This window comes from Haplochromis burtoni, unplaced genomic scaffold, assembly GCF_018398535.1.
Source record: "Haplochromis burtoni strain Fernald_Lab_line unplaced genomic scaffold, NCSU_Asbu1 Contig_274, whole genome shotgun sequence".
Lineage (NCBI taxonomy): Eukaryota > Metazoa > Chordata > Actinopteri > Cichliformes > Cichlidae > Haplochromis > Haplochromis burtoni.
This window is the reverse complement of record NW_024582635.1, coordinates 177,224-204,643: the sequence shown is the minus strand read 5'-3', so window position 1 is coordinate 204,643 and position 27,420 is coordinate 177,224. Positions and strand designations below refer to the sequence as shown.

At 37.7% G+C, this 27,420-nt stretch overlaps 1 protein-coding gene across 1 annotated transcript in view; it reads right to left on the bottom strand.

Annotated features, from left to right (window-relative positions):
* The window catches only part of epha6 (eph receptor A6), a 185,542-nt gene extending 162,683 nt beyond the window's left edge, over window positions 1-22,859 (bottom strand). Inside the window, exons 1-2 of the mRNA XM_005940399.3 lie at window positions 22,198-22,859; window positions 12,285-12,349 (exon numbers count right to left, since the gene is read on the bottom strand). Of these exons, the coding sequence (XP_005940461.1) occupies window positions 12,285-12,349; window positions 22,198-22,276 (144 nt within the window). The 5' untranslated portion in view covers window positions 22,277-22,859. The remainder of the gene's footprint in view (window positions 1-12,284; window positions 12,350-22,197) is intronic.
* Window positions 22,860-27,420: the final 4,561 nt, after the last annotated feature.

Genomic DNA, 27,420 nt, shown 5'->3' with positions numbered 1-27,420 from the left:
AAAGTAGCATAAATCTTAATCTTGATTTTTCAAGGTCAAACAGTACTTGTACCTGTTGCACAACCACAAACATGCTACATGCCATTTGTGTGCAATGGTCTATGAACAGTTTCGGAACTTTTTGATCGCAAATTATAAAAGAATCACTATGCAGTAATAGTAGGAGTGTGATTTAAAGAGGAAGAAGCATTTTCATTGAGTGTTATGTGTAAATGTGTGACAACTACAAATGACCCAATCAGCAAAGCAATATTATTGTTCTACCACAGATAATGCATCTGCTGGTTTAGCTTGTCACTTGAGTGGCTATTTTGGTCAGGGTGTAAAATGTCAACATTGTGTTGGTCAGTCTCGGTTTGTAACATTTTCGTTTCCATTTGAACGTGTCAGGTTGGATTTTCTTCAGTGACTCATTCAGTGGTTCATGGCATCCAAACAACACAGGGTGAGATGCATTTTCTTCAGTAGTGTCATAATATGATAATGCTATATGTACTTTACACTAGGACACAATGCTTGGCATTATATCTCATTTTGCGTGTGTGCTTATCAATGTGTATGTGTGCTTCTTCCCTTGGTTTTCTATCTGACCACAGAGAGTGTGACAAATGGATGTGTCAGAGCTTGATGGAGCACTGCGATTGCTCTGCTAGGCACAAAGCTATTACAAGACTATATAGACAGCCCCAAAGAAAAATCCTGTTTCAATCAACCACACATAATCTGGGAGACAAAGAAAGATGTTCAACAGTTGATAGAGAGAGCCAGGCACTCTTCCTAAAGTAAGAACGCTTTCCGAAAGACATTTTAACATTTTCTGTTGGTATCTTAAAAAGTGGAATTTTCATCAGGCTAGCAGAAAATCATTTGCAGTACACTTAAGTATATACTGTTTGTCCAATTTGTGTTTGTATTTGTGCAATATATCAGGGATAGTTATATATTAGAGGAAGAGCTATTTTGTATGATATTGTATTATCTAATATTGGTATTTTAGCTTGCGTGCGCTAGTAACTGTGCAACTGTGACCATGTAATTTCCTCTGGGATAAAAAAAAACATCTGATCAGAATCACATTTAATGAATAACTACATTAAATGTGAAAAATGTTTAAAAATGAGACAAATGTTTTCAATAGATGACTCTTTTGGACTGCAAGTATGCAACATTTATTACCCATAGCATTTTGCCATGAGCCATGCCATTGTTATACATGTAAATAGTGGTTTGATACTGGCTTGGCGAAACAATTCTTTCCCTTAAAGGATGTTGTCTATATAACTATATATGACTTGCTTGTTGCTCCTAAACCTGTCTATATCTTCATTCATTTGACCTGTCTATATCATTAAATCATACAATGAAAAATATGGCAAAGCAACCCAGAACTGCTGATGAGCTGTTCAAACTTTTTTTGAATTGAAGTTGTAATAACTTAAGCACAACATAAATGATACAATGAAAACATCTGCAAATCCATGACACCTTAATCTCAATCACAAAACTGTAACAAGCACTATTATCTGACCAACATTAACCACTCTAATAAAAATCCTGGATTATTACCTCTTCTTGCTGATGTTAACAGACTTTTTGGATAGTGTGACCAAACTGTAATGTCTTTTTAAGGCTCTGATCAGCCAGCTGGGAGTGCAGCATACTCGGTGCCAGAGAACAGCAGAGCTGAGGTTTTAGGTTTGGAATTCTGCAGAAATGCGTCATTGTCACTGTAATATATTTTCTGATGCAAGTGAAGTGAAACAGACAGGGATAAACAGCCTACTAGAGATAAAGCACCGTGACCTTGGGCAGGTTTTGTCTAACTGGGCCACCACACTGTTCTTTTGGTGTACACATAAAGAATCTTTCCATTTGTGTATGCAAATATGTGTGTGTGTGTGCAGGTGTGTAACCTGTTAGTAACTTGGATAGGTAGTCTTTTCTATTTTTATGTGCATGCAAGTTTGCAGTGTGCGTGCGTGGAAGAATAATGAAAAAGAAAACTGTCAATATGCAACTCTTGGTATACATGTTCCTGAGTATGTGTGTGTCAGCAGGTCCCCCCATTATAGGCATCTTACCAAGAAGTCAATATACAATTGGCTGCTTGAATACTGCTATAACAGCCAGTCTTACAGTGCTGTATCTTGTCTATCTAGCTATGAAACATTAATGGATTCCCATCTTAACCTCTTGTTGCCTGTCTCACCAGCTTCTTCTAGTTCTCTGTCTCTGTGTCTGCATTTGGCTTTGCATTTAGAGCTGGAGTTTTCTGCCAGCTCACCTTACACTAAAATTTAGCTGGCACACTTGGCCTTTCAATAGACTGCCATCAAGATACAGCAAAGATAATGGTATAGGATTAGTGCAGTTATGAAAGGCAGGAAAAAACGATGAGTGGAAGACAACCACAGAGGAAGACAATAAGAATAATATGAGAAAAACACTCTGAGAAACAAAGAAGTAAAAGTTGTTTTGATTACTTTTAGGTTTAGGCTCAATTAAAAAGTAATGCTGCCAAAGTACAATACTGAGTAAAAAAAACACACACCCACATTTCTTTATATTTTGCTTCCACAAAACTAGACTTTTTTGAACAATTGTTCTTCAGGATTTCTAAAGGTACTTTTCATTTTTTTGCAGTCCTTACACCTGAACATCATCAGATCTTTGCATGGTGTGTAGTATGTCTTAAAAAAAGTAAGATAACTAGAGTGAGGAAGTGAAGGACAAAAGACATGAATGGTAAATGGACTGGTTCTTATATAGCACTCTTCTACTTTCACTGAGCCCTCAAAGCGCTTTATACAACTTGTGCATTCACGCAATCATACCCCACTGGACTGGAGGAGCCTGGGATTGAACCACCAACCTTCCGGTGAGTAGGTGAAAAAATCTACAAATCTAAAAAAATCTGTCTACAGCAGGTGAACAGTATCAGAAAATCATGTCCTTTAGACCTGAAAGATGCATCTAGTGTTTCAGCTGAGCTAGAAATGGTCTCAGTGGAAGACTGGCTGCCACAGAGCCATTCTTAGGGAAGGGAAATGGAAAAAAGACTGAAGCATGCCTAATTATGCAAGAGGTGGACTGAAACTCAAATCCAACAGGTCTTATGGAGTCATAAATCCAGATTTGAAGTTTCTGGTTCAAATTCTGGTCAGTATGTACAGCGGAGATCAGGTGAGAGGTACAGCAGTGAGTATGTGTTTATCCATCATGCATTACCATTTGGAAAGCATCTGATTGGTAACTTCAGCAGAGAATGATCACATGCCAGTGCAGTAAAAGCATACCTAGTTAGAAAAAAGAGAATAATTCCTGAAGACAATACACAAAAGCTTACCTAAGAAAGTTCAGGCAGTGCTGAAGAATAAAGGTGTTCATACCAAATATACACTTTGAAGCTTTATTTTTTGCCTTTAATAGTGAAGTTCCAAGTATGTTTGCACATGTTCCAATAAATTGCTGCAACTATTTCCCATTTTTCTGGCAAGATCAAAACTAGTTTCTGTGCTCAAATCATATCAGAACTATTATTTAAAAAAATCAATATCAGAATTTGGATTTACTTGTTTTTTTTCTGAAAACTGTCTATTGGAGGTAAAAAATTACTTTGTTTTGGGCACTGACGTTTACTTAACCAACACACAGGTACACTTCTTACATATTACAGGAATACAACACTGAGCGTAGACTTATGAATGAAGAATGAAGGTTTAGTTAACTCAGGTTGTGATGCCTCACCTTACCTTCTGAACACACATTTTTATGGAATATGGACTTTAACCTCAAAGACATGGTTGTGCCAATGTCAAATAACGACCCAGTTGCCTTCATGGTATGACTGCTGTTTTTATAGAAACTTCACTGTAGGCTTAACTTAGACTGAACTATTGACCTATTGCATGTGAGAAAATTTCCAGAGCTTTTCACAGATAGATAAGTCTATCTGTCTAAACTCCGGCTGTCTTACAGAAACCAGATATTCTATTTTCTCTCCGTGGTTGCTAGTATTTCCTGTATTTATGTATTCAGCTCCTGCATTCAGCCAGGCACTAATAATCTCCTCACTCTTCCCTCCCTCAATTTTCCCCTCTCTCTATTTGCATCTATCCTGTACCTCCTACTCTTTCTCTTTCTCTAACTCAGCTTCGCTGTATTCCTCACACGGTGAGGGTTAGCCCAAAAACCTGTCAGGATATGTTCCGTTGTCAGCGAGATGCCGAGTGGGAGCGCATTAGATATTGGCCTCAGTGTGTCCCTGACAAGAAACAAGCCAATTAAGGAATCCCCCAGCACTGCTTAAGCCCGGTTATGGCAGAGGTCCCTGAGATGAATACTGGTGTGCTAAATCATCATACCTTTTTTATATTAGAGCCTCCGTGGGGAGAAGTGGAGTGGTTCAGGATTATTTCCTTTTTTTCCTTGCAGAGCTGCCGGCCATCACTCAGCAGCACGCCTTAGAGAAGTTTATCTGAGCTATGAAGGACACTGACATACAGATTTTCTTCTGTCTTCTTCTCTCTGTTATTCAGTCTCACTCTCAAGGCTAATAGTATTAGGGATGGAAAAAGTGCTTTGAGATAAGCCTCAGGTCACGTAGTTGCAATCAATTACTGTGGTTAAATATTGCGATAAAGAGATTAAGGATTAGGACTGGGGGAAAGTAAAGCGGCTTGATATGATGTACAAATGCTTTCATGAGTCCGTAAGCATTTTAATGCGTTTAATGTGTTAGTCATTTTATTCATTCTATCCAACATGGCCAACTAACCCTCTGTGCCTCTGTGATTTCACTCTCTTTTCAGCTCTGTTTCTTCCTGATACCCTGTCGTGCAAGCCCCATATTTAGTTTTTTCAAAACTTTCACCAAAACTGGAAGACCAAATGAAGCTAATTGAAACCAACAACGAGCACATTTCATTTGAGCCTTGATGGAGATGTCTGCTGTTATTCCTAATTTCTCATGCTGACTTGCTAGGGCCAAAAAGCTTTCTATTTCTACTTCTACTTCTATTTCTATTTTCTAATCATTTGCAGCACCCACAAAACTGATTGCAACAGTCACGACACATATATGGCAGTGGATGTGTCGTGCAATTAAAAGTTTTTAAACGTGCAGTAGCAAGAACAGTTTTAAAAGAAAAATACAACAAATATGAAAGTACGCCCTTATGGTCCTTGTGGGTTTGTTAAGGTGACGTCAGAGTGATGAGAAAGCTTAAACAGTAAAAAGTAACAGTCGGTATCCTACAGAAAGTGAATGATGAATGTTTTCTAAATGTATTAAGAATCAATATGTATTGAAAAAAGCAATGCTATCTCAGAACAGTAATGTGGGCTTCTGTCCAGTATACTACCACGAGGGTTAGCAAATAGATGTAAAGAAATGCAAATCTAAAATTATGCTTTTGCTACAATACCGACAGACTTTCCATCACTCTGGAGGACTCTGCACTGATACAAATTAATTTCGTGGAAACTAATCTAGCCAACACTGTAACCACTACTTGACTAAGGCTAAACGTATCCTAAGCTTAGGCTAATCTGTCAGCCTACTGTAAAAGCCAATGATTTATCATATTGGGAACTGTTTGTTCCTATTACAAAAAGAGACTTTGAAAACTGATTTATGTTCCCGAAACATTACAAATACACACACAGTGTGCACACAGACACGCGAGACAAATGTGCTGTTCTGAGCCTTACGCCTGTGAGGTATTGAGGTTGCACAGTCTAATATTTGACTGAGCAGTGTTCCGGCAGCAGTAAACCAATGTGCCGCCATTGTACTCCCCACTTACATAACACTGTTTATACGCCCCCAGTAGATATGAGTTATTGGCTGCTTGCGATCTCTGACAATAGATAAAAATAGGATTACGCTCTCCCTGCATAATGGACAACTATCAGTCTCTGTATTGAAACCTGCCTTTTCTCAGTTAGCATTACAATGTCAACGTGTGAAAACAAAAGGTAACATTAGGCATTCTTAATCCCTTAAAGCTCTTTTATGTAATTTAATAAATTAGCTGCTGCAATAACTGCTTCAACGACCCCCCGACACGGTCACCCCCCCACCCACCCCCCAATGCTGGGAAATGACTCATGCATTTTTCAGCACTGTGTCTGCATACAGCTACAATATTCAGAATGGACAGATGCCAAATCAATCCTCTTTCCTTCTTCTGTCTCTTCCATTTTCCCCTTCTGATGCCCTGTTTTTTATCAATATAGAGCATTTCAAACTACCCCCCCCCCCCCCCCAAAAAAAAAAAAACAAAAAACAAAACACTAGTTTATGTATGAACTTTAACTGGAGAAAAAAACATTTCAGAGGCAAAGTCCTTGAAAGACATGGCGTAGATCAATTTCCGCTCAGTATGCACAACTCTGAGTGAAATCTTTAAGGGTGAATGTGTTTTTAATTCTGAGGATATTTCCACGTTCAAGCCATTAAAAAACATAACAACAGTCCTCCTTAGATGGTTTCCCATTATGGGCCAGCTGAAGCAGGTCTATTAACTTTCGAAGCAGAGTAAGGATAAAATGATTAAAGGACACCTTGGCACTGAAAACTGAACCTGACCAACACGTATGATCATGTATGCGGTTGGTAAACATCTGTTCATAGATTTCCAGAGTGTTGTAGACACCTTGAATGTGACCCTGTGTGGAAATGACAGCTAGGGACTGAAAGAACAAACCACAATTAATTAACTGAAGTGTTGCACACTTTCCCTGTAATCTTCATTTTAATTAAAAGTATTCCCAGACAACTGTGATAATCAGACACAAATCTGTCCATAGTAAGGATTTGGTAGCCCAGTACTGCTGAGAAACCTACTGCACCTAATGACAACAAGAAGTGTTAAAAAGTATATGTGTGCTGTAAAGATTTCTATATATAGGTCACATTTTGCATTTGATTCCAAGGCAATCATTTTCATTTGAAGCTTGATTGTTTTAGGAAAACACATATCTTACATATATAAGATGTAAGATATGGAATTAAAATTAGGTTTCATTTTTTAAGGTATGTTTGAAATAAAAGCATACCTCACAGCAAAAAAGATTTAACAGGACAGCTCGAGGCAGGAGATGTGAAGCAAAGACACGGAGTGAGGTCAGTTACATGCTGAGATGCACCTGGGTAGATAGGGAGGTAGTTATCCTCATTTGGAGCTGAAGTGGCTGTGAGTCAATTAAAGGTACATTAAATCTCTTCTCATTCAGGTACAGCATATATAACTGGGGCTACATATAGCAAGGATGTCATCCAAATGTTGCGACTGGATGCTCATATATCCATTAAGAAATAAGATTAAAAAAAAAAAAAAAAACTTGCTTGAGAATCATCACATTTTAAAGTTTTTCTTTTTCCAGTAATATTTTAATCCAGTAACAGTTATCTTTACACTTTTGGATATAATGCAAAGTGTCGACAAGTAATTCAGCATGAATTTTTGACGTTATGCGAAATGTAAAAAATGATATTGCCACAGCATTAAAATGCTTGCAAGCCCATGGAGTGTACTCTACACAGCCACTCATCTTCCTCTTGTTACAGGAGTTGTTTAGAGGCTATTGATAAAAAAAAAAAAAAAACAGATTCATACATATATATATATATATATATATATATATTTCCACTTCCTGTTCAATTTCATATCATATACACAGCTATATTCTTTGCAAGTTCATCATTGGGGAATCATTTTAGGACAGAAACTCCATATGAATTTATTTTAAGGTGTACTGGGCAGGACTAACTGACAGCAGTTTATGCCCAAAACTAGAACTAGTGTGCAACTCTGATAGGCAGCTACATGATGCGCTGCTGTATTGGTCTGATACCAAGCTGTGTCTAATATGGTGGAGATTGACTTGCTCTTGCTTGCTTCCAGGTAGTGTGGGGGATTTAAACTATTTTACCTCCCCAGATCTTCACACCTTCCCTCAGGCCTCTCACCTCATGCCTTAAATATTAATGGTAAATCGGAGGACAGAGGATGAGTGAGGAGGGGAGAGGACTGACAGCTCAATCATGAAGACAGTAGCCTCGCTCCCTCCTCCCTAACCCTCTGGGCGGCTGTCACCATAACCTACATGATGTAATCACCTCCATAACCCTGATATGGGCCACCAAGGGCCATGTGGGGGAGAGACAGAAAGAGACGGGTGGGGGTGAAGTCGTGACACCATTTGATCACAATTACTTTCAAAGAATACATGTAATTATTTATTTCTATGGAGAAACTACATATTTTCAGGCAAGGACTTTTTTGGGTTTATTTTCTGCATTTATAATGTATCTCGAACAATCACAATGCCAATTAGTTACATTAGTAATAAAATCACATGGTTTTAGCCACAATGAAGCAAAGTGAACATCCATCCATCCATCCATCCATCCAGTTCAGCGTAAGGATGCTAATGAGTGCTCTTATGGCATCAGTACCTATTCCTCTGAACGATACAGCAGATGTTTTCACACTCACATTATACCTTCACATCAGAGCTGACTTTTCTCTTTTTCAAAGTGTTTTCCACAAAGTGAATCTGATGCGATCCTACAAATGGATGGATTTTACACAAAGTCAAACTATTGCAACATCTCCCTTTGTGTAATCTTTAAATCTTTGTGTCAGGTTTTTTTTTTCTTTACATTTTAATGACCTATCAGTACAGAAACTCAATCTTGCACTTGTGTCTTCAACCCAGCTGCAGTTGTAGTTGTAAAATGAGGCAGATTACAAAAATCAAGAGGTGCACAACCTAGGCAAACAGAGGCTCGTAAGAGTGGATGTATTTGATGTCAATGTTATCATAAAGCAGTTATTATTGGGGCCCAACAATCAAAGGCCATGGCCAACTCTGTGTATTTCACTATAATGGCCACAGATGGCTGTTAGTTTTCCACATCTAAAACATCTCTGTACACGCTACATTTTAATGTATTTGAATAACAATAAATCAGGAAGAACATTTTAAATAATATATCAATGGGATGTTTTGTGATATTTAACCATTTCTCTCCTAAGTTTCCCAGCTGGCTTTCATTTGTAGGAAGTACAGACTGTCAGTCCACTGTTTGCCTCAGCTTCCAAATGTGTCCACACCTATTTATTCTGGAGGAGGCTGTAAAACTGCCTGTGTAAGGAGTCCGATATGGGTCGGTGAGTCAATAAAACTCACTTCTGACCACTGACGGTGACATTGAGGTGAGTTGTTGAGGATATCCTGAACTTTTGCTGTTGGTAAGTGCTGCTGCTTTTGCTACTGTTGGCTGGTGTTACTGAAACTTTCTTATAAGTGGATCCAAGGTCGTCAGACTCAGGCAATTAGAGAATAAACTCTCATGTGACATGAGAATATAATCAAACTGTTTACCAGAGGGAACGTAAACAGCAAACTTTAGGATTTATTGAAGTCTAAAGTTTGGTGGCATAACATTAATTTATAATTAGCTCCCTGGCAGTACAAATCTTAGATGGTCATACAGAGTTTAAAAGAACTAATTATTATTTTTAAAACTAGCTTATAATTGACTCTTTTCAATATTATTTTGTTTTACAGAAGTGATGAACTTGCTTATAAACTGTAAAAACAGAAGTTCCGTTAACTCACACTTGAGTGTGTAGAAATAATGACAGTTTTTGCAATTTTGCCTCTGTACACCATGACTTTACAAACAGTCAAGATGTGCAGACAGTCAAGATATGATGGAAGTGTAGACTTGTAAATTCAATTTTGTGGTATTTAACAAAAGTTCAGTACTTAATTCTGAAATATATACTTTTTTGATACACCCATTTATAAAGACCCCCATAAAATGTTGTGGTCAAGGAGTGGTCAAATTAACAATCTGGTATAGTCGTAGAACTAAAGTGCAAGATGATGGATTTCCATGGTAAAGAAAAAATCCTTCACTACATCCAGTCAAGTCAAAAACACTCTCAAGGAGGTGGGGACCTCACTCTCAAAGTCTACAATCAAGAGACAATTTCTTGAATGTAAAAACAGAGGGTTTGCAACAAGGTGCAAACCACTGGTTATACTCAAGAACCGATGAAATTAGACTAAATAAGACTAAATAAAAAACAAAATTAACTTAATCTATCATCTGTCAAATATAGTGGAGGGAATGGTACAGTATATACATGTGTGGCTGCCAGTGGAACGTGGTCAATAGTGTTTACTGATTGTGTGACTGCAGATAAAAGTAGCAGGATGAATTCTGAAGTGTACACAGGGCTACACTCTTTGTTCAGATTCAGAAAAATGCTACACAGCTAATCAAACAGCGCTTTGCAGAGCAAATGGATAATGACCCAAAACATGCTGCAAAAAAAGCCCAGGATTTTCTCAAAGCAAAGAAGTGGCATCTTTTACATTGGCTTAGTCTCTCACCTTATTTCAGCCCAATAGAGCATGTTTTTCAGCTACTCCAAAAAAAAAAAACTGAGGGGACCACAAACAAGCAGCAACTGAAGGTGCAGGAAAGACCTGGCGCCATTTGGTGATGTCCACAGGTTCTATACTTCAGACACTGAATGCATGTATGAACAACAATTGCGGTTTAAAATGATGTTCTTTTTATTTGGTACATATAAAAATGGTAGTAATTACTTAGCAGTTTTATCTAATCTTATTTAAACTCCTTGAATTAAAGCTGAAAGTCTGCACTTCAATCACATATTGATTATCTTATTTTAAATACACTGTGACATTGTAAAGAGATCAATGTCCAAATACTTATGGACCTCACAGTTTTAGTGTAGCTTCTCCCTCTTTCCTGTATTTAGGTTCCACCACGAATTGGGTCGTGTCATAGTTAATTGGCATGAAGGAAAGACCGGGATATGAGCAAAGTGGTGGAAGTCAGGCAATTCCACTGCTATTCCTTATTGCTTGAAGACATTTTCAATCAGACTTTTAGGTATTGTGTCAGCACGGTGAGAGAAAGCTTTTGATGCAGTGTGAAGGTTTTGATCTGAAGATGTTCCAGTTTGTTGTCAGTGCATCTATATTTTATCAAGGCAATATACAGGAATTGTTTGACACTTGCTGCTTTTTCCAAAGTTCTGATTTTCAGGTGGACACGGAATTGCTGTTGGGCTTCAAGCATTTACTGTCTGAACAAAATTGGAAAATCCCTTTGGTGTAGCTGACAGACAAAAACACAAAATAGGGTATAGAGCAGTTATTGTTTCTATGCTGAGAGGCAACCTAAGTTTAAAAGAAAAGTTGAAAACTACATTCTTGGACTTTGAATAAGATGGCAAAATGAATCGTGAAAGAATGGAAAGAATTCTTAACATTTTAAGAATGTATATTTAATATGGAAAAAAAACATGTGTGAATTAAAGAATAATGTGGCCCAAACGTGACAGAAATGGTGTTTTGACAAACCATCCTACTTTGGCAAAATGTCCTACCCTAGGTAGTTTATGCACATTTCTGCTGTCACAGAGTAATTCCAGCATAAATTTAAGTAGGTATGACAGTTTGCCACTTAACGTTGCCCATCAGAGTATGCTTGTAGCTTATATTCTTAAAGGCAGGATGGTTTGCAAATTCAATTTACCCATTAAATTATGGCTATAGGTAACATTCACAAAGGTAGCATGGTTTAGCACTTAATTTCACCCGTCAGAGTATGTTTCTAGCTGTTATTAACAAAGGTAGGACAATTTGCCACTTAATTGTAGCCTCCAAAGTATGCTTCTAGCTCATATTCACAAAGGTAGGATGGTTCACCACTGAATTTTAGCTGTGAAAATATGCTTCTAGCTCAGATTAACAAAGGTAGAACAATTTGCCACTAAACTTTAGCTGTTAAAGTATGCTTGTAGGTCACATTCACAAAGGTAAGATGGTTTGGCACTTAATTTTACCCGTAAGAGTATTTTTCTAGCTAATATTCACAAAGGTAGGACGGTTTGCCACTTAATTTCATATTGTGCGCAGAAACAATGAGTAGGATGGTTTGTCAGGTAGGATGGATTCCCAGAACACCGAGACAGGAATTAATCAGGAGTACGAAACTGAACACCATAGTAGGAGGTTTTAAACCTCACCTCTATTTTGTATTTTCTGTGAGGACAGAGTAATCTGAATACAAAACGAATCCACAAAAGGATCATTCTACCAATTTTGTCCTCTTTAAATCAATATAGTTTATCTCATTGATGCAACAGTAGCTATTCCTTTTTTAACAAGACATTCTGGACAGTAATAATAAATGAAATAACATGGGACAGAGGTTCCCCTCTTACCCCATTTATTGGATATGTCTTCCATCCAAGCTCCCCAAGCACAGACGTTGTATCCAGCAACACAACTGAAATGAGAATAAGAGGGGGAAATACATACATTAGCCATCTGGGAACACATAAAAAGTTCACTTTCACACTGTAAATTGAAAAATCTGTCAAAAACGTGTTCATCTAGACATTTTTCATATTAACGAAAATGAGTTTCTTGGATGAATATTTATGAGCACAGTTGCGTGTACAGTAGGAGCAACATTTTTGCCACTTGCAACACAATTTAAAGTTTGATGGATTGCAGTCAAATTGCTGTCAACAGGCCATTCCCTCCTCTGCTATCCATAGCTTTACTTCAATCTCACCCACAATATGCTCTCCTACTGGCGATGATCAAGACTTTTCATGAGATACTATAAGTGATGTATCAATCCTTCCTATGCTAGTAAAGTATATGTTCCATTGTGCCAAACATCAGTCAAGACCCTGCTATGTTTTATTGCATATAAATTAAAGCTATGATTTGATATGCAATGATATAAATCATGGCACAGCATAATAATATCATTGTCAGGTGACTTTAAACTTCCAAGTAGTGTTAAAAAATACTATTTTAGAGGGGGAAATATTGTCATCCTTGTCAATACTTTGTCATGCTCTCAAGGACAACAGATTTAATAATTCAGGAGGAAAGCACTTCTTCCAGTGACAAGTGATTTACACTGAAAAGAAAAAAACTGTGGCTTCCAGAATTTGCCTTCAGTGAGATAGCAGCATAATAACACAAATTTAAAAAAAAAAGTTTTCCCACACATGTGACAACAGTAGGGAACAGATTTTATACAAAGACCCTGATGCATTTTCAGAATCCATAAATATTACATGGAGCCCATCCAGTCACCTTGTCAAAAGTGCCAAATACACAGTATGTGTGACAGTCTCTTACAGTATGTCCCTATTAGGTGAGTATGCACTGCATGATTAAGTGGGTACAGGAAAAGAATTAGTATTCAAGGAGAGAATCAATGCTAACAGACAAAAACATCAACAACAACAACACTAGTCTCAACAGACTTATTCAAAACTGTTCCCTTGTCTCTGTTAACACTGGAAGTCCCAGGCTTCTACCTTTCTACCTTTAATAATGATCACAAGAAGCAAAAATTCAGCTTTAAATATTTCCTTCAAAAATCATTGACTTAGATCTTAAATGTTGCTTTTTCAAATAGCGCTATATCAGTACCGACACGATTTCTGACAAACCAAAGTGTAATTTCGACTTAAAGTTAAAGACTGAATTTTAAGTGTCAGTCAGTCATGACTGTCCACTTAGAGCTCTGTAAGTGGTCCTCGGGGGACTCATTATAGCAACACAGATCTTTATCAGTGACAATATTCCCTGAATAAATCTCCATTAACATCATTACTCTAGAATAGCTAGTTATTACAACCAAATGTACATCAAAGAAAGCCATTTCAGTGCTGTGATATTGTGATTACGACCATTTGCGAATTACAATGTGAAGGCAAAAGAAATGTGATATGTCCTCTGTTAACATCAGGGCAAACAGACAAGAAGAAGAGACATTTGCATCTGTTTCCCAGTCTTCACACAGTGCACTTCTGATGGAGCCTGGCTGACAGAGATTGTCCAAATATCTGCTGACTGGGATTCTCAGAGGGGTGGAATGGTACATACACTTTTGACATAATGTAAAACCACTTTTGGATCAAGAAATGCACATTTCACAGCATCCAAGACCCAAATCATTCAGGACAATATTTTTTTTTTTGCACTGACAGAGTTGACAAATACAAAAAAGGCAACAAATACAGTGAATTTGTGTAAGTAGTAGAATAGATTTAAAACAAAAGGAAAAAATCAAAATGAATAAAAAATAAATAACTAAAACAATCTTTGTGATGACCAGAATATCTGCAGAGCCCTCTGCAAATTGGCTCACATGTTTCCTCATCCATAAAGAGAGAACTTTAAGAGTAGAATCTCTGATTAGTCACCAGAAAATCCACATACATAGCTGGATTCAAAATGCAAAAGTCCAAGAGTTGTCAGCAAAAAGATTCAAATAAGACAACATGAAACAACAAAAATACTGGCAGTGGACACTGGTACCCCTCAGCCTACTAGTAGTTGCATCTTTTGTATGCATTTCAAAATTGTATGTCACTGATTTAAAAGATTTTCAAAAAACTTCACCTCTGCCTACTGACCTTGAGGCTGAGGTCACTGAGAGTTTTAGTGGATACATCTATGGTGTAAATTTCAAAATCCTAGGTGACTTCCTTCTCAAGGTATTACATTCACAAACTTGGGTGTCCCTGTCGACTGCCCTCCCGACAGGGTGATGACAATACCCAATCAGAATTTTACAGTGAGGGGTAAGAAACATTCATTTAAGTGCTTCGTTCACTTCCTCAGTGTCAGGCTAAAGGCAGCAAAACCCTAAAACAGCCCATCTCGACTGTTATCAGACCACTGAATAACTCTTATTAGTTCTAATCAGTCCTACACGTGTTGCTATAGGCAACACATGTAGGCAACACATATCTTGTATGACCTTCCTGTTCCTGAGTGTAACCAGTGGTTTGCACCTTGCTGTAAACCCTTGGTAAGGTGTGGCTTGATTCCATATTTTGCCTCACTCCTGAAGAACCTGTCAACTTGGTTTGATGCTGTGGAGGGTTTTCTTAACCAAAGAAGAGTCCTGCAATCATCCACTAAAGGTGTCTTCTGTGGTCTTGTGGGCCTTTTGGTTTTGCAGATCGGATCAGTGCATTCATTCTTTTTAAGAATGTACTAGATTGCACGACTAAAGTTTTTGCTAGCTCTCTCATAGGATTATTTAACTATTTATTTTTCAGCTTAATGATGGCCTTCCTTGCTTGCACTAACATCTCTTTGGGCCTTATATTGAGAGTTCCACTGAAAAGCTACCAACTGTTTAACACTTGGATTCAACTCCAGGTCTTTTATCTTGGAAAAAGCCTCACCTGGCCATGAAATTGCTTCAAACTGGAGTTTAATATACCACAAGTTACACCACAAACCCCCACTTAGTTTCTAATTAGATTTATGGAAACTCAACTCATTATATTGTCTGCTGTGAGATTTATATGCAATGTAATGAAAACATTACAATAAAATAATGAAACATTTTATCTTATCTTTTCTTGAGAGTTTAAATAAGTAGCGCCCTCTTTTTCTGTGGCCATCACTCTTCTTGTAAACTTTATTAGGAAAAATGAAAACAAAGTGAGTACCACATGATGTTTATACCGTTATAGTTCAAGAGTAAATGGAGAAAATGTACATTGATATATATAACTCTATTGATCCCACCCCACCCCCCGGAAAAAAAGAAAGGACACCATACTGAGCCTTTCATCTTCAAATCCCATCTTCACTACACTACTGGCTGAGTTTAATATTTCTGCTAACGGGTGGTATTGGATTAGTTCCAGCATCTCTGTGTGTTTATTTCTGCCCACCAATGCCAGGTCTGTGCCATGTCAGTGTCAGTGCCAGATTGGAGAATAGGTGTCTCTGCCAATGCTGTTAATGGACACCATTAGGTTACTGTGGGCAGGTAAGCAGCACAATCGCTTGAGAATAGCCTAATTACTGAGAGTTGGCTGCGTCGTTCACCGCAGTAAGGAGATTCACACCTCCCCACACCATATATAAAGAACACTTGATGTACATTACAGTAGGAGGCAGTGTGAATGTATTCGGCTGACAACATTGCACTGTTCGGTTCAAGCCTTGTGTTCCCACCTTTATAAGAAAAGTGTGGTACCATGAAATTTCTTCTTTATTTGTGAGCCAGACAAAGGATACTTAGAAATGAAACACTTCTGGAGTTTAGCTGACAGTACCGGAGTTAAAGGTGTGACCTGCCAATAGCACCTAAGCTCAAAAACCATAATAAAAAAAGTGCCTTCATTTCTCTGATGCTTTTTCGAACATATTCACTCATTTAAAGATTTACAGTAAAAAATGTATTGTGAAATTTAGCTAGAAAGTAGTTTGAGTAGTGTGTGTGCACTTGTAATTGATGGTGTGCATATATTTTAGTATATGCTGTATATGCTGAGCAATGTATCTTGGGTGCTAATCCAGCTCATCTTCTCTCCCTTTCTATAGCTCTCTTCATAGAGTTGTCTTTCTGAGAAGGACCCACAAATGCTGCCTGGAGCTGCAGGCCCTCTGGGACTTCCTCTGGTTAGATATAAATAGATCATGAGCTGGCCAACTCATAAATATATGGAGCTTCACTAGAATGATGACATCTCTTGTCTGGCCTACAGCCTTTGCAGGCAACACAAATACCCCAAAATAGCAGCAGCCCAAACAACAGACCCAAAGGTGGTCTATTTAAGTGCTACTTTATGTAAATTAGATATGGAAGCAGTATGAGTGTTCTGGCAAAAGTGATCCAAGCGGTCTACAGTTGTGTGCAATACTCTCTCTTTAAAGTATAGAATGTAAAGACACAAAAGGAGGCGTCTTTGACCTCCTAGGACTTGGCGTCCACATATGTGGACATCACATTTTGGGTTATTTAGACCAAAATACTCAATTTTGCTCTACATGGGCCTGATATCCACTTACGAGGACATTATACTGCTACTGTTCTATCAAAATTTTAAAGAAATATGTGGCTCTTATTTTTCTTAAAAGCAAAAATAAGGTAAAAAAAAAATCTGGTAATTCTTTGTTTTTACATTCATCAGGCCCAAATGCCCAAATATCAAAGAGAAATTAAAAATGCATGCTGTGGAAGAGTTTGGGTCCTAGGAGGTTAAGTGCACTTTTGGTAGAATAGAGGGCCTACATTAGACTCTTCTGGATTACAGAGGTGTCTGTCTTGTGAAAATCTAAAAGAGTTATATGAATTCAAAACACAGTGCAGGTCTTCAAACATACATCCTTTGGTTGATTTGGCACACTAGGGTATTGAATAAAGTGTGATATTTAAGTAAAGTGTGATAGGAGACATATGTTTTGTAGTAACACTGTTTCCTATTATAATGAAAGCATCATCGTTTCTTATTATTAAAGTAGTGACATAGTCTACAGACTAAATTAGCTCAAAAAGGAAAATAGGCCTTGATTCCAAATATTAATAGAACCTTTCGCTTTGCAAGCTTCATAGAAACACATTCTCGTAAACCCAAAGCCTCATAAACAATAACAACTGATGAACAAACACTAGAAAATTGATTTGGATGATGATTTCAGTCAGGATTGCATATTGTCCTCTAGTAGTGTAAACAAAGTGCTGCACTTGAAACACATGACGAGATGATATGCTTTGAAATAGAAAACTATCCATAACAAAGGCAACCTGACAGGCATGACAGACTTTTCGGTGCATTTTCACAAACAAGATCAAACATTCAACAACATAATAAATGTCATCAAAGCAAATCTTTGAAATGTGTTTCATTGGATCTGATAATAGCTCTAAGTGTATTTAAATGAGAGATTAGCAAAGGGAATACATGCCAGTATTCAACACAGGTTGGATGCTGAAGGATCCCTCTTGAGTATAATGTGGTTATAGACACGTGTAAAGCAATAATGTCATAACAAGTGATTGCCATCAGTTTTAAAATGCAAAACACCTGCACTGGCATTTCTGATCAGAGTGTAGCTAGTACTGACCAAAGATTTAAAAAGAGCAGACCTTTATGAATAAATTAATCTTTAATTACCCTTTATGCCATGAAAAGAATCAATCCAAGTTTTATCTGAACACAGATAAAACTCACACCCTGGCCCACTCCCCATCATTCCCAGGATCTGTTAAAAGCAGAATATGAGTCCAAAACCTAAAGATTTGTAGCATAATAATCCCAAATTATATGATAATAAAGGTCAGTGCATCATGCTGCAGTTAAATGGGCAAGTCAGTTTAACACTAAAACTAAGAATTCAGCATGATAAATTATATCCTCTTCAATCAAGTTTAAAAACATACAAAAATAAGTAAATACACAATAAAAAAAAGATGTTAGAAATGGAAGACCTAAAGTTAAGAACTGGAAATTCAAAAAGTCCGTGTTTTTAACACTGTTAAAAAAACACTGTTTTTAACAGTGTTCAACACTGTGTAGATGACATAAAACAAGCTGTCATCTACATTTCTTAACAACCTTCCACAATATGGGCTTCAGGTTTCAGCATCACGTTCTGGAAATACAAAATGACTGATTCTAGAAATAAGCCATTTTCATACATGGAATATTTAATCTTGCTGACTTCATCAATTTGCTATAAAGTGATAAAATTCCCTTCACTGAGACATAGGTAATTTTAGCATGGCATTCACGGCTACATTCAGATACACCCACAAAAGTGCCAAAGACAGCAGAACTATTTTGCAATTGTCATTTGAAAGAATAAAAAAAAAAAACAAAGGGACAAAAACATACTTTTCAATGTATTCCATTTACACGTTTGAGTCTGTCTTGTATGTCTTTGCTGTTTCGCGCTGCAGTGTGTAAGAGAGCTGTAACCTGCTGCACTTGACAGAGATCTCTCGTCTGATTGGGAATTGAAGTGTCTAAATCTAACTGTGAAATTACAAATGAAGTAGGTTGGATAAAATCTTATGTACTTATGGATAAAATCTTATGTACATCTTACTGCTGTTTGCATTCTCTGGTGAGCTGAGCCACTGACAAAGATGCATGAGAAGCGCTCACGGTCATCATCTTGTGCACACCTATTCATCAATGTGGCTGCACACAATCTTGTGCTGTGTTAAAATGATATTATATGATATGCATATTAGGTCCAACCTAGCATGATTGCGTTTGCAGCTTTTAAAGAAAAGCGCCTACTTTGTTCCTGCAGCAGAACCCAGAAAACAGTTGTTCATTCATTCTGTACAGGGAAGGCCTAATGGCCACAACAGTCTGAGAAGCAACACTGCTTAAAATATTTTGGACTGAGGTGTTTTTTTCTTGCTCATTCGTGACTTTGAAGAGTCATTTTCATCAGGGGTATGAAATGAATCTTGTTCACCAGGTGGACAAAAATGTGTCATTCCGTGCAAGTCAATGATAATTATGTGAATACAGGAATGCTTTTGAAGAGGTCAAGCCCTGGGAAAATTAACAGTCTCCAGCCTGGAGCCATTTCAGTCTAGGGAGGAGAAATTTGTGGAAAGACCTTTTATTATACATAGCAGCAATTGTGTTCCACTTAACAATGATGGTACCTGTATATTCACGATAAATTAAGAAAAATCCTGGGAAATCTCTCTAACGGTCATTATATTTTGACTAATTGATGAAAACTGCATATACTGAAACTAATATCAAAATACACAATATTGCCCCTGCTTATCATATGTGCAAAAACACACACACCAGCCTTTTAGTTAAAGGTGCAGAGTTATGTTTTTTTGGGTGCTGGCTGATTGATTTTCTTGACAAAACACTGCTGATAAATATCTCCTTATTCTGATAATGGTGATAAAGGTGCTCCGCAGGAAGCAGCATTGAGAGCAAAAGCTTTAATCAGGCATCACCACAAATCAATGCAAAGACTTGAATCATAATTTTCACGTTTTTGTTTTTTTTTTTGCTAGATCTTTTTGAGTATTGCAATGAATAACCATTAGAGTCTAAGCCAAGAGTTTTACACCATGCTTTGCTGAGCACTTTGTGTTTGTGTGAGATGCATTTAACCAGCTTAAAAAGCCATTTGCATGTGGTCCTTTCATATTACAAGAAAGGATTGCTTTCCTGATTTTCATGCCTGAGATTTTTTGGAAAGAACCAAAAACAATCTGAACAATTTCACAAGTGTGGAACAAAGACATCGTCATCTAATTTAGCTAGTATAAACTGATTTTCGGCTAAAGCAAAATGTTACAAGAGCTCAAGAAAGTGGTTAGTAAATAAGATTCGTAAAAGTTCAGTATAATAAATATTGCTTCTGATGAACTGACAAGGCAGGGAACGGTGGGAGAAAAACCAAAAATAATATTATGGGCAGAGATTTATTGATGGGGAAAAAGTGCTACTTGGCAGTGAGTGAGTAGGGATTTGTTAGTAACTCTCTGCAGTCCTAGTTGGATTCATGTAAGGAATACGATAGGTTGCTGTGAACAGAGGCAAGACATAGCAAAAAGTGGCTGTTTTTATCGTTTTTCTAACAGATGAAGTCTGACCATTTTTTTCTATGAAATTCCAAATCTTTGTAGTTCTGTTTGTTGGTGTTCAAAAGCACGATCTACACTAACCCCCCCATGTAATTCGGTTGGATTTTGTCTCCTGCCAACAGAAAGGAAAAAACAAATAACAAAAAATTTGTTCATTTTTTTCCTTCGTTGTTATGCAGTGACTAGATTTTAGAACTGAATGTGAAAGTTGCTTATCCAGTAGTGGCTACCACATTGATTCATACTCTGTTCAGAAAGAACGCATAGCCCACACTCTATCATCCAAAAGCAGGTGAAATCACAGAGACACCATAGGTAGTCTTAATTTGACAAATACAGAAGCAATTATTTGAGAAACCCTTTGGCGTCTTACGAGACACTTTTCTTTGTCATCAGAGTTTCAGTTTTCCCATACTGAGCTGCACCGTTCTGTGGCAGACAACGACTGCAATTGTGCCATCGAGGTCCCAGACCAGTCAATATGAGAGACTAAAGTACAGTGGAAGGCAGACATCAGTTCAATCATTCAATCTGTGGCAGAGAAAAACACACAGCGAGGCTGTTATGTAGCAGCTGTCTAGGAGAACAGGGAGTAGCATCGCTCTTATTGAACAGAGAGAACAATAAAATATAACCTGGGGGGCAGATCCCGCTGTATTCCGTGCCCAATCAATAAGACTATTTTAAACCTCACGGATGCAGTAGTTGTGTGTGCAGGTGCACGTGGAGCCATCGAGGAACGCACGCACACAGACACACAAGCATTTGTGTGAGTGTGGTCACTTATCACAAAGAAAGACAGGTGGGCAGAAAACTTATGCAAGAGCAAAAGAAGCATGCATGCAGGTGTGTTTGCCTGACGTAATTTCTCTTACATACACACGCGCTTATATTCAGCACTACATCTATATCCAAGTGCATTTACATATGCAAGCACTCTTTGACAGCTCAGACTCGAAACGTTTCTAAAATCTACTGCAACACTCACCGCGCAAAAACTGACATGCATATACTCTACCAGACGCACACACGTCCTCCCACCTAATGATTAAATCCTTCTGCCGCTGTGTCTGTGCCGGTGTGTTTGCACGTGTACGTGTAATGTATAATGTGTAATTACAGCAGACCGACATGTCATTTCAGCAGCGGAATTTTATCATTTTTAAAATTTTGTCAGGTTCAGAAAAAAGCTCAACCCAGGAAATCCTTCGAACTCTAACAGCAACATAATAAACTTAAAGTCACAATCTGGATTATGCCACAGCTCTTGTCTGTGTAGAAGAACCTAAAAAATAATAAAGATAGAAATGCGTAATCCGTGAAAACAAACGTAGAATGTGCATTTTATATTAGATATCTAAGTTTCTTTTTTTCTTCCCCCCCTTTATTTCTTTCTTTTCGCCGTTTCCTGTGTCTTTTTTAAAGTAATATCGCTATGAAACTTCTCATTCTTAACTCACACGAATGGCTTTTTGCGGGACTTATGAGTTATGATTTGCTCGAACTAAGGATACCTGTCTAGTGGCTGAACTCGATTGTCCCATCGGGCTAATTTGCTGCCCTACAGTAGTGTATCGGCAATATGCGTCCGAAGACAGTAAGTGTGGTGAAAAATTTTAAAACCATTGGGAAAGAACTGAAAGATGATACAACTGTTGGAATTTACGCGACACAAAGTCGGGAATGTTAGGAGCGAAGCGCATCGCCCTGTGGATGTGTCTTACCTTGGTTGCAGTTACAGAAACGAGTGAGGGCAGTTCCAAGAAAGAGTGAAACGAAGAAAAATCTGTTTCCAAAACTCATGTCTGCAACATCTATCACCGGCTATGTCTGGATATTTTTAGCCGAGAGGTAGCTGTAGCCAGATAAAAACACGTCACTGGAAGGTCCAGAAACACCGATCCGCTGCTCCTGGTCTTTACATTTGATCCCGATGGTAGAGAGCTGCCGGGTGACACAGCCGGAGATGGTCCATTCTTTACCTTGTGGCAGTGGCAGCTATGGCGCGGAACGGAGAGGTTTTGAATAAACTCAGCAAAATATCTAAAGTGAAATCAAATTTTCACACAAGGTGAGAAACACTTCCCACCTAACTACTTTGGAGATTTCCCATGCGCTTCATTCGCGGTTGATGCATTTATATTAACAAAAAAATCTCAAGTACAGATTAAAACGCAATGTGGTGCCTTTCTGTAGCGCACGGAGTCGTGACAGACTTTCACTCCTGCTTTTGGTACGGCAGTGTGCCGAGGGTTGCCAGCTCCAACTCGATCCGCTGCAGCAGCAAGATGGGAACGTTGAATAGAGAAATGATTTGGATGCAGCGGTAGAGCAGCTGAAGCGGGGGCTACAAGGAGACTGAGCGCATCTGTGCAGGATGCTCGGCACTAGAGGGGGTTAGCTGACAAGGCAATGGCGTGTGTGTGCGCGCGCTTGTGTGTCGACTCGTTCCAGTGCGAGCTTCCCAAAATTATTAGAATTATAGAACTTGAAATTACTAAACTATACTTTTGAACCTGCATGATGTGATTTTTGACCTAACAGCTGACACCTGGGTCAATTATATGAGTATCAGTTATTATGTAATATAAGGTTACCACGGCTCTAAAAGTCCTTGAACATATACAACTTGTGGGAAACACTTTGAATGGACAATAAAATAACGAGTTAAATCCCATAAAAGTGAATAAATTAATTCAGCTTTGCTTTGATTTTTATAATTAAATGTCAGTGTATCTGTTCTCTGATATTCATATTCAGCTGACTGGTGTATTTTGCTCTTACATCCTTTGTCTTTGTTTTATATAATGAATTTGACACTATTTTATAAAGAAACACATTTATTCATAAAAATAATAGTAACAACAACAATAAAAATCTCTATAGTCTACTGCAAACTTTTAAGACTTTTAGTATAAGTGAAATATAGTTTTTTCAGTAGGTCTTCTGTTCAAATTCCACTAAATCATAGAATGTGCAAGAAAAAATATATAGATGGTAGCTTTCATCCTAGCAGCATGCAGTGTCAGCCTGTGTTCAGTATGTCACTACAGCACTCTTTATCCCACAGGAAGTTAAGTTTTATCCATTTCAAGTGAAACAGTGAGCTGCTGTGCTTGCCAAGCCGCCAATGTCAGCCAAGATTAAGGAAGGTCTTCCTCTCATCTTCATGGACGTCTCATCGAGTGAGTAAGCAAACCCTCCCCAACCTGACCCGGTTAAACAAAGGAATGCTGGCTGCTGTGATGAGACCCAGTCAATCAGGACACGAGAACAGCTTCCTGTCAGCACAGAGGAGGTAAATACATCAACATCACAATCCGTCACCACCACTTAGCTCCCAGCCAATCATTAAACAACATAGAGAAGCTGCCAACTGACTACTGACTTTGTGCAATGCAACATGCAAACAGATTTAAGGACGGAGGGCTGTAGAGTAGAATATATTGACCACTGTAGCCTTTTTGTGTACTGTAGCCTTTCCAGGAATGGATCAAGCAATTAATGCCATATTGCAGATGTATTGCAACTATAAAATGATGGACTCATGTTGTGGGGGGAAAAAAAGCATAGCCATAGAAATTGTAGATTGGAGGTATCAGTATATGTAATGTATGACTGTTAATAATTGGAACACAGAAACAAATATTCCACCACACTAAAACCAGCCATTTAACCTCCTAGGACCTGGTGTCCACATATGTGGACATCACATTTTGGGTTGTCTAGACCAAAATACTAAATTTTGCTTTACAAGGGCCTGATATCCACTTATGAGGACATTATATTGCCACTGTTCTATCAAAATTTAAAATGAATGTCCTCTTATGTGGATCTCATTTTTTCTCAGAATCAAAAATCAGATAAAAAAAAAAATCAGGTAATTCTTTGTTTTCACATTCATCAGGTCCCAATCAGGCCAAATAGCAAAGACAATTTAAAAATGCATGCCACGAAAGAGTTAGGGTCTTAGAAGGTTAAATCAAATATTCAACAACATTTAATCCCAAGAGCATTTTATAAATTGCTTAACATTTTCCTGAAATATTTTGTTTGTTTGTTTGGTTTTGCTTTTCCTTTATTTTTTTATTTTTTAGGGGGGGGGGGGGGGTATTTTTAGCTTATGATGTAGAAATATCATGTACATCAAATTCTTTTTTAAAAGTAACTTGAGCTACTAAATTGTTTACAACTGCTGCTCTCCTTATGTTGTTACTACTAACACTGCTTGAATAGAAAATGAGAAAAAATATTGCTAATGACTTCACTTACCTCTTATTCCCAAACAGAGCTAAACTAGGGATAACACAGAATGATGACAGGGGGAAACTGTTCAGAAAAGATCCTCTACTGCCACCCCTTGCCCCCACCCCTCACAATGATTTGGTTTCCTTTGCTGTAATAATGGTCAATGAGGTGTGACTGTAGTGTATTGGGGGCCTAACTGTGAGCTATGATTCCCCCTGTCTGGAGAGAACAAGCTATGTCCATCTGTACTCATCACGAGCATGGACTTGGAACGAGACCACATCAGCACAACTGACAGAGACAATGAGACTTTATAACATTAATGTCCACTCTATTGTGTTCACAATGAAGTGCCAGGCTATACCAAACTACTCTGTGGACTTATTCCAAACTATTTAAAACGTATCCTACAAGGAAAGTTCCATTTCAAATCCATTGTGTACAGTTAAGAGCAACAATCTACCTCATTTTGTTTAAGAACATTTTATTTAAAAAAAACAAGCAAACAACAAACAACCGAAAAAAATATTCAAAACGAATGCACCCCCCCACCCCCCAAAAAGAAAGAAAAAACCAAACAAACTCTGAACTTCTGTTAGAGCCACAACTTCTCCATGGCTCACAAAAGGTCCCCAATCTATGGCAGCCCTGAGAGGCCAAATGGACTGCAACTTAAGAAAACACCAGCAATAAGAAAAAGGCTGCAAAAGCAAACAAAACACAACGGCAATAGGAAAAAGAAAACAGAAATAGGAAAAAGAAAACAGAAATAGGACAAACAACAGAAATAGGAAAAAACAGATTTCCAAAAGCACAAGGTAAGTGTTAACTTACCCAACAGACCAGTTGCATGAACCAAAACATGCTAGGTAAGTGTGTTTTAATCTCATGATTCATATAATACTGATGATGGATTTTTAGGCTAATAGTTAGGCCTCCACTTCTTTTAAGTGTCTCCAAGCGCAATTATTAGCATATTTTGGTTCTGGATTTAACTCAAACCTTTGGCTTTCAATGTCTTGTGCTTTTTATTTTTCATACTAAAATTATATTTATACTTATTAAGGTCATTCTTGGTTAAAAAAATCATGCTGTTGAGGGAGGGGAATAATCTTATATAAATCGGAATTTAAAAAATTAAAGCTGGAAGTTTACAAAAATGTCCTCCTACAGATTTACTAGAAAAAATGAGTAATTTCTTTTTTTAGAATAATTTGCAGTAATATTTAATAATAAGAAAATACTTGCTATTTTATTCCAGACTTACCATATTATATATCTAACATATCTTAAGCATTCTTGTGATCTAAAAAGACTTCAGAAGTCTATTGGTTCTAGCAAATTGAATTTACATCGACATTTTTTAAAGTTTGACCCAATTCAGTGCTGTAGTTCAATAAATAAACAATAAATAAATGCTAGACAAGATGTTTATCATCCATTTCAGACTAAATAAAGACAGCAATCTAGTCAAGGTCATCCTACTGAAAGCTTTGACTCTGTGGAGTCCAAGGACCAGTTAAAAACTGTTGTTCTGGGTTGGGACAATAAGGCTTGACCCCCCAAATCTCTGTCTTAATTACCCACTGTCCTTATGTAACAGTTAGAGACACAATACACCATCTAGTCAGTTTGTTGATTAGATATGTGATTTATACCGAGTTCACTCAGCAATGTTGTAATGACTTTTGGGTGCATTTTTTCCCATGGTATGAGCAAATTTGCTTCTCATCCTCAATAAATTTATGAGGCTCAAAGGATTTACCCTGCAACGGTAAGCCCATTTTCCTATTCTTTATTATTGCATTGGCACTGAGGGAACACTCGATAATATGTGAAGCTTCATTTTGTTGCCCTGGGCAAGGCTGACATTGAATATTTTCAAATAGCGTTGCACAAAATAGTGACAGAAGAAAAACAATTGCTCAAAAACCAAACTGTGATTACACCCAGATTCTAAATTGCCTCCAACAATTTACAGTCTGTGTTGTCTTCCAATTTATTTTTCACAATCAAGTTCAGCTTTTGATTTACATGATGTGTGTGTACAGAGTTTGCCTGACCTGTAAACAAAGGCTGCCGGAGGGCCTTGAACCTATACATATGCAGATATTGATCTACATAAGGATGTGCACTGCTGCAACATGTCAGTGAACCTCTTGCCTGCTGGGCAAAGCAAGGAGTTCAAATTTTGTTTCTGCAAGGACATTTTGAAGAAGGAAAAGATTCATCACTAATATTAACTATCTGGTTATGGAAACAAACCGTAAAAGCAAAAACCGACATAGCAACACCTTTGATATGGCAAACATTTTAGCATGAAATAGCTTATTACCACTCACTCAGCAATCTCATGATTGGTTTGCAGCCACCTGATAAATATCCGGTATTTACTCTCTCTGTTCTTGTTTTCCATCTTCAGCATTTCCTGGGGAAATTTTCTGACACTTTAGCAGATAAGTGCTAGTTACTAGCTTTGTTCTGCTGTTGTACTGCACTTTTAGTGCAAAATGTTTGTTAATGCATTTTCTTGAAAACAATTGCCCATTTTGGAAAAAAAAACATATCAGAGAGTGATCTGAAAAGAGGCAAGGGATGGGTATCTATCTATCTATCTATCTATCTATCTATCTATCTATCTATCTATCTATCTATCTATCTATCTATCTATCTATCTATCTATCTATCTATCTATCTAT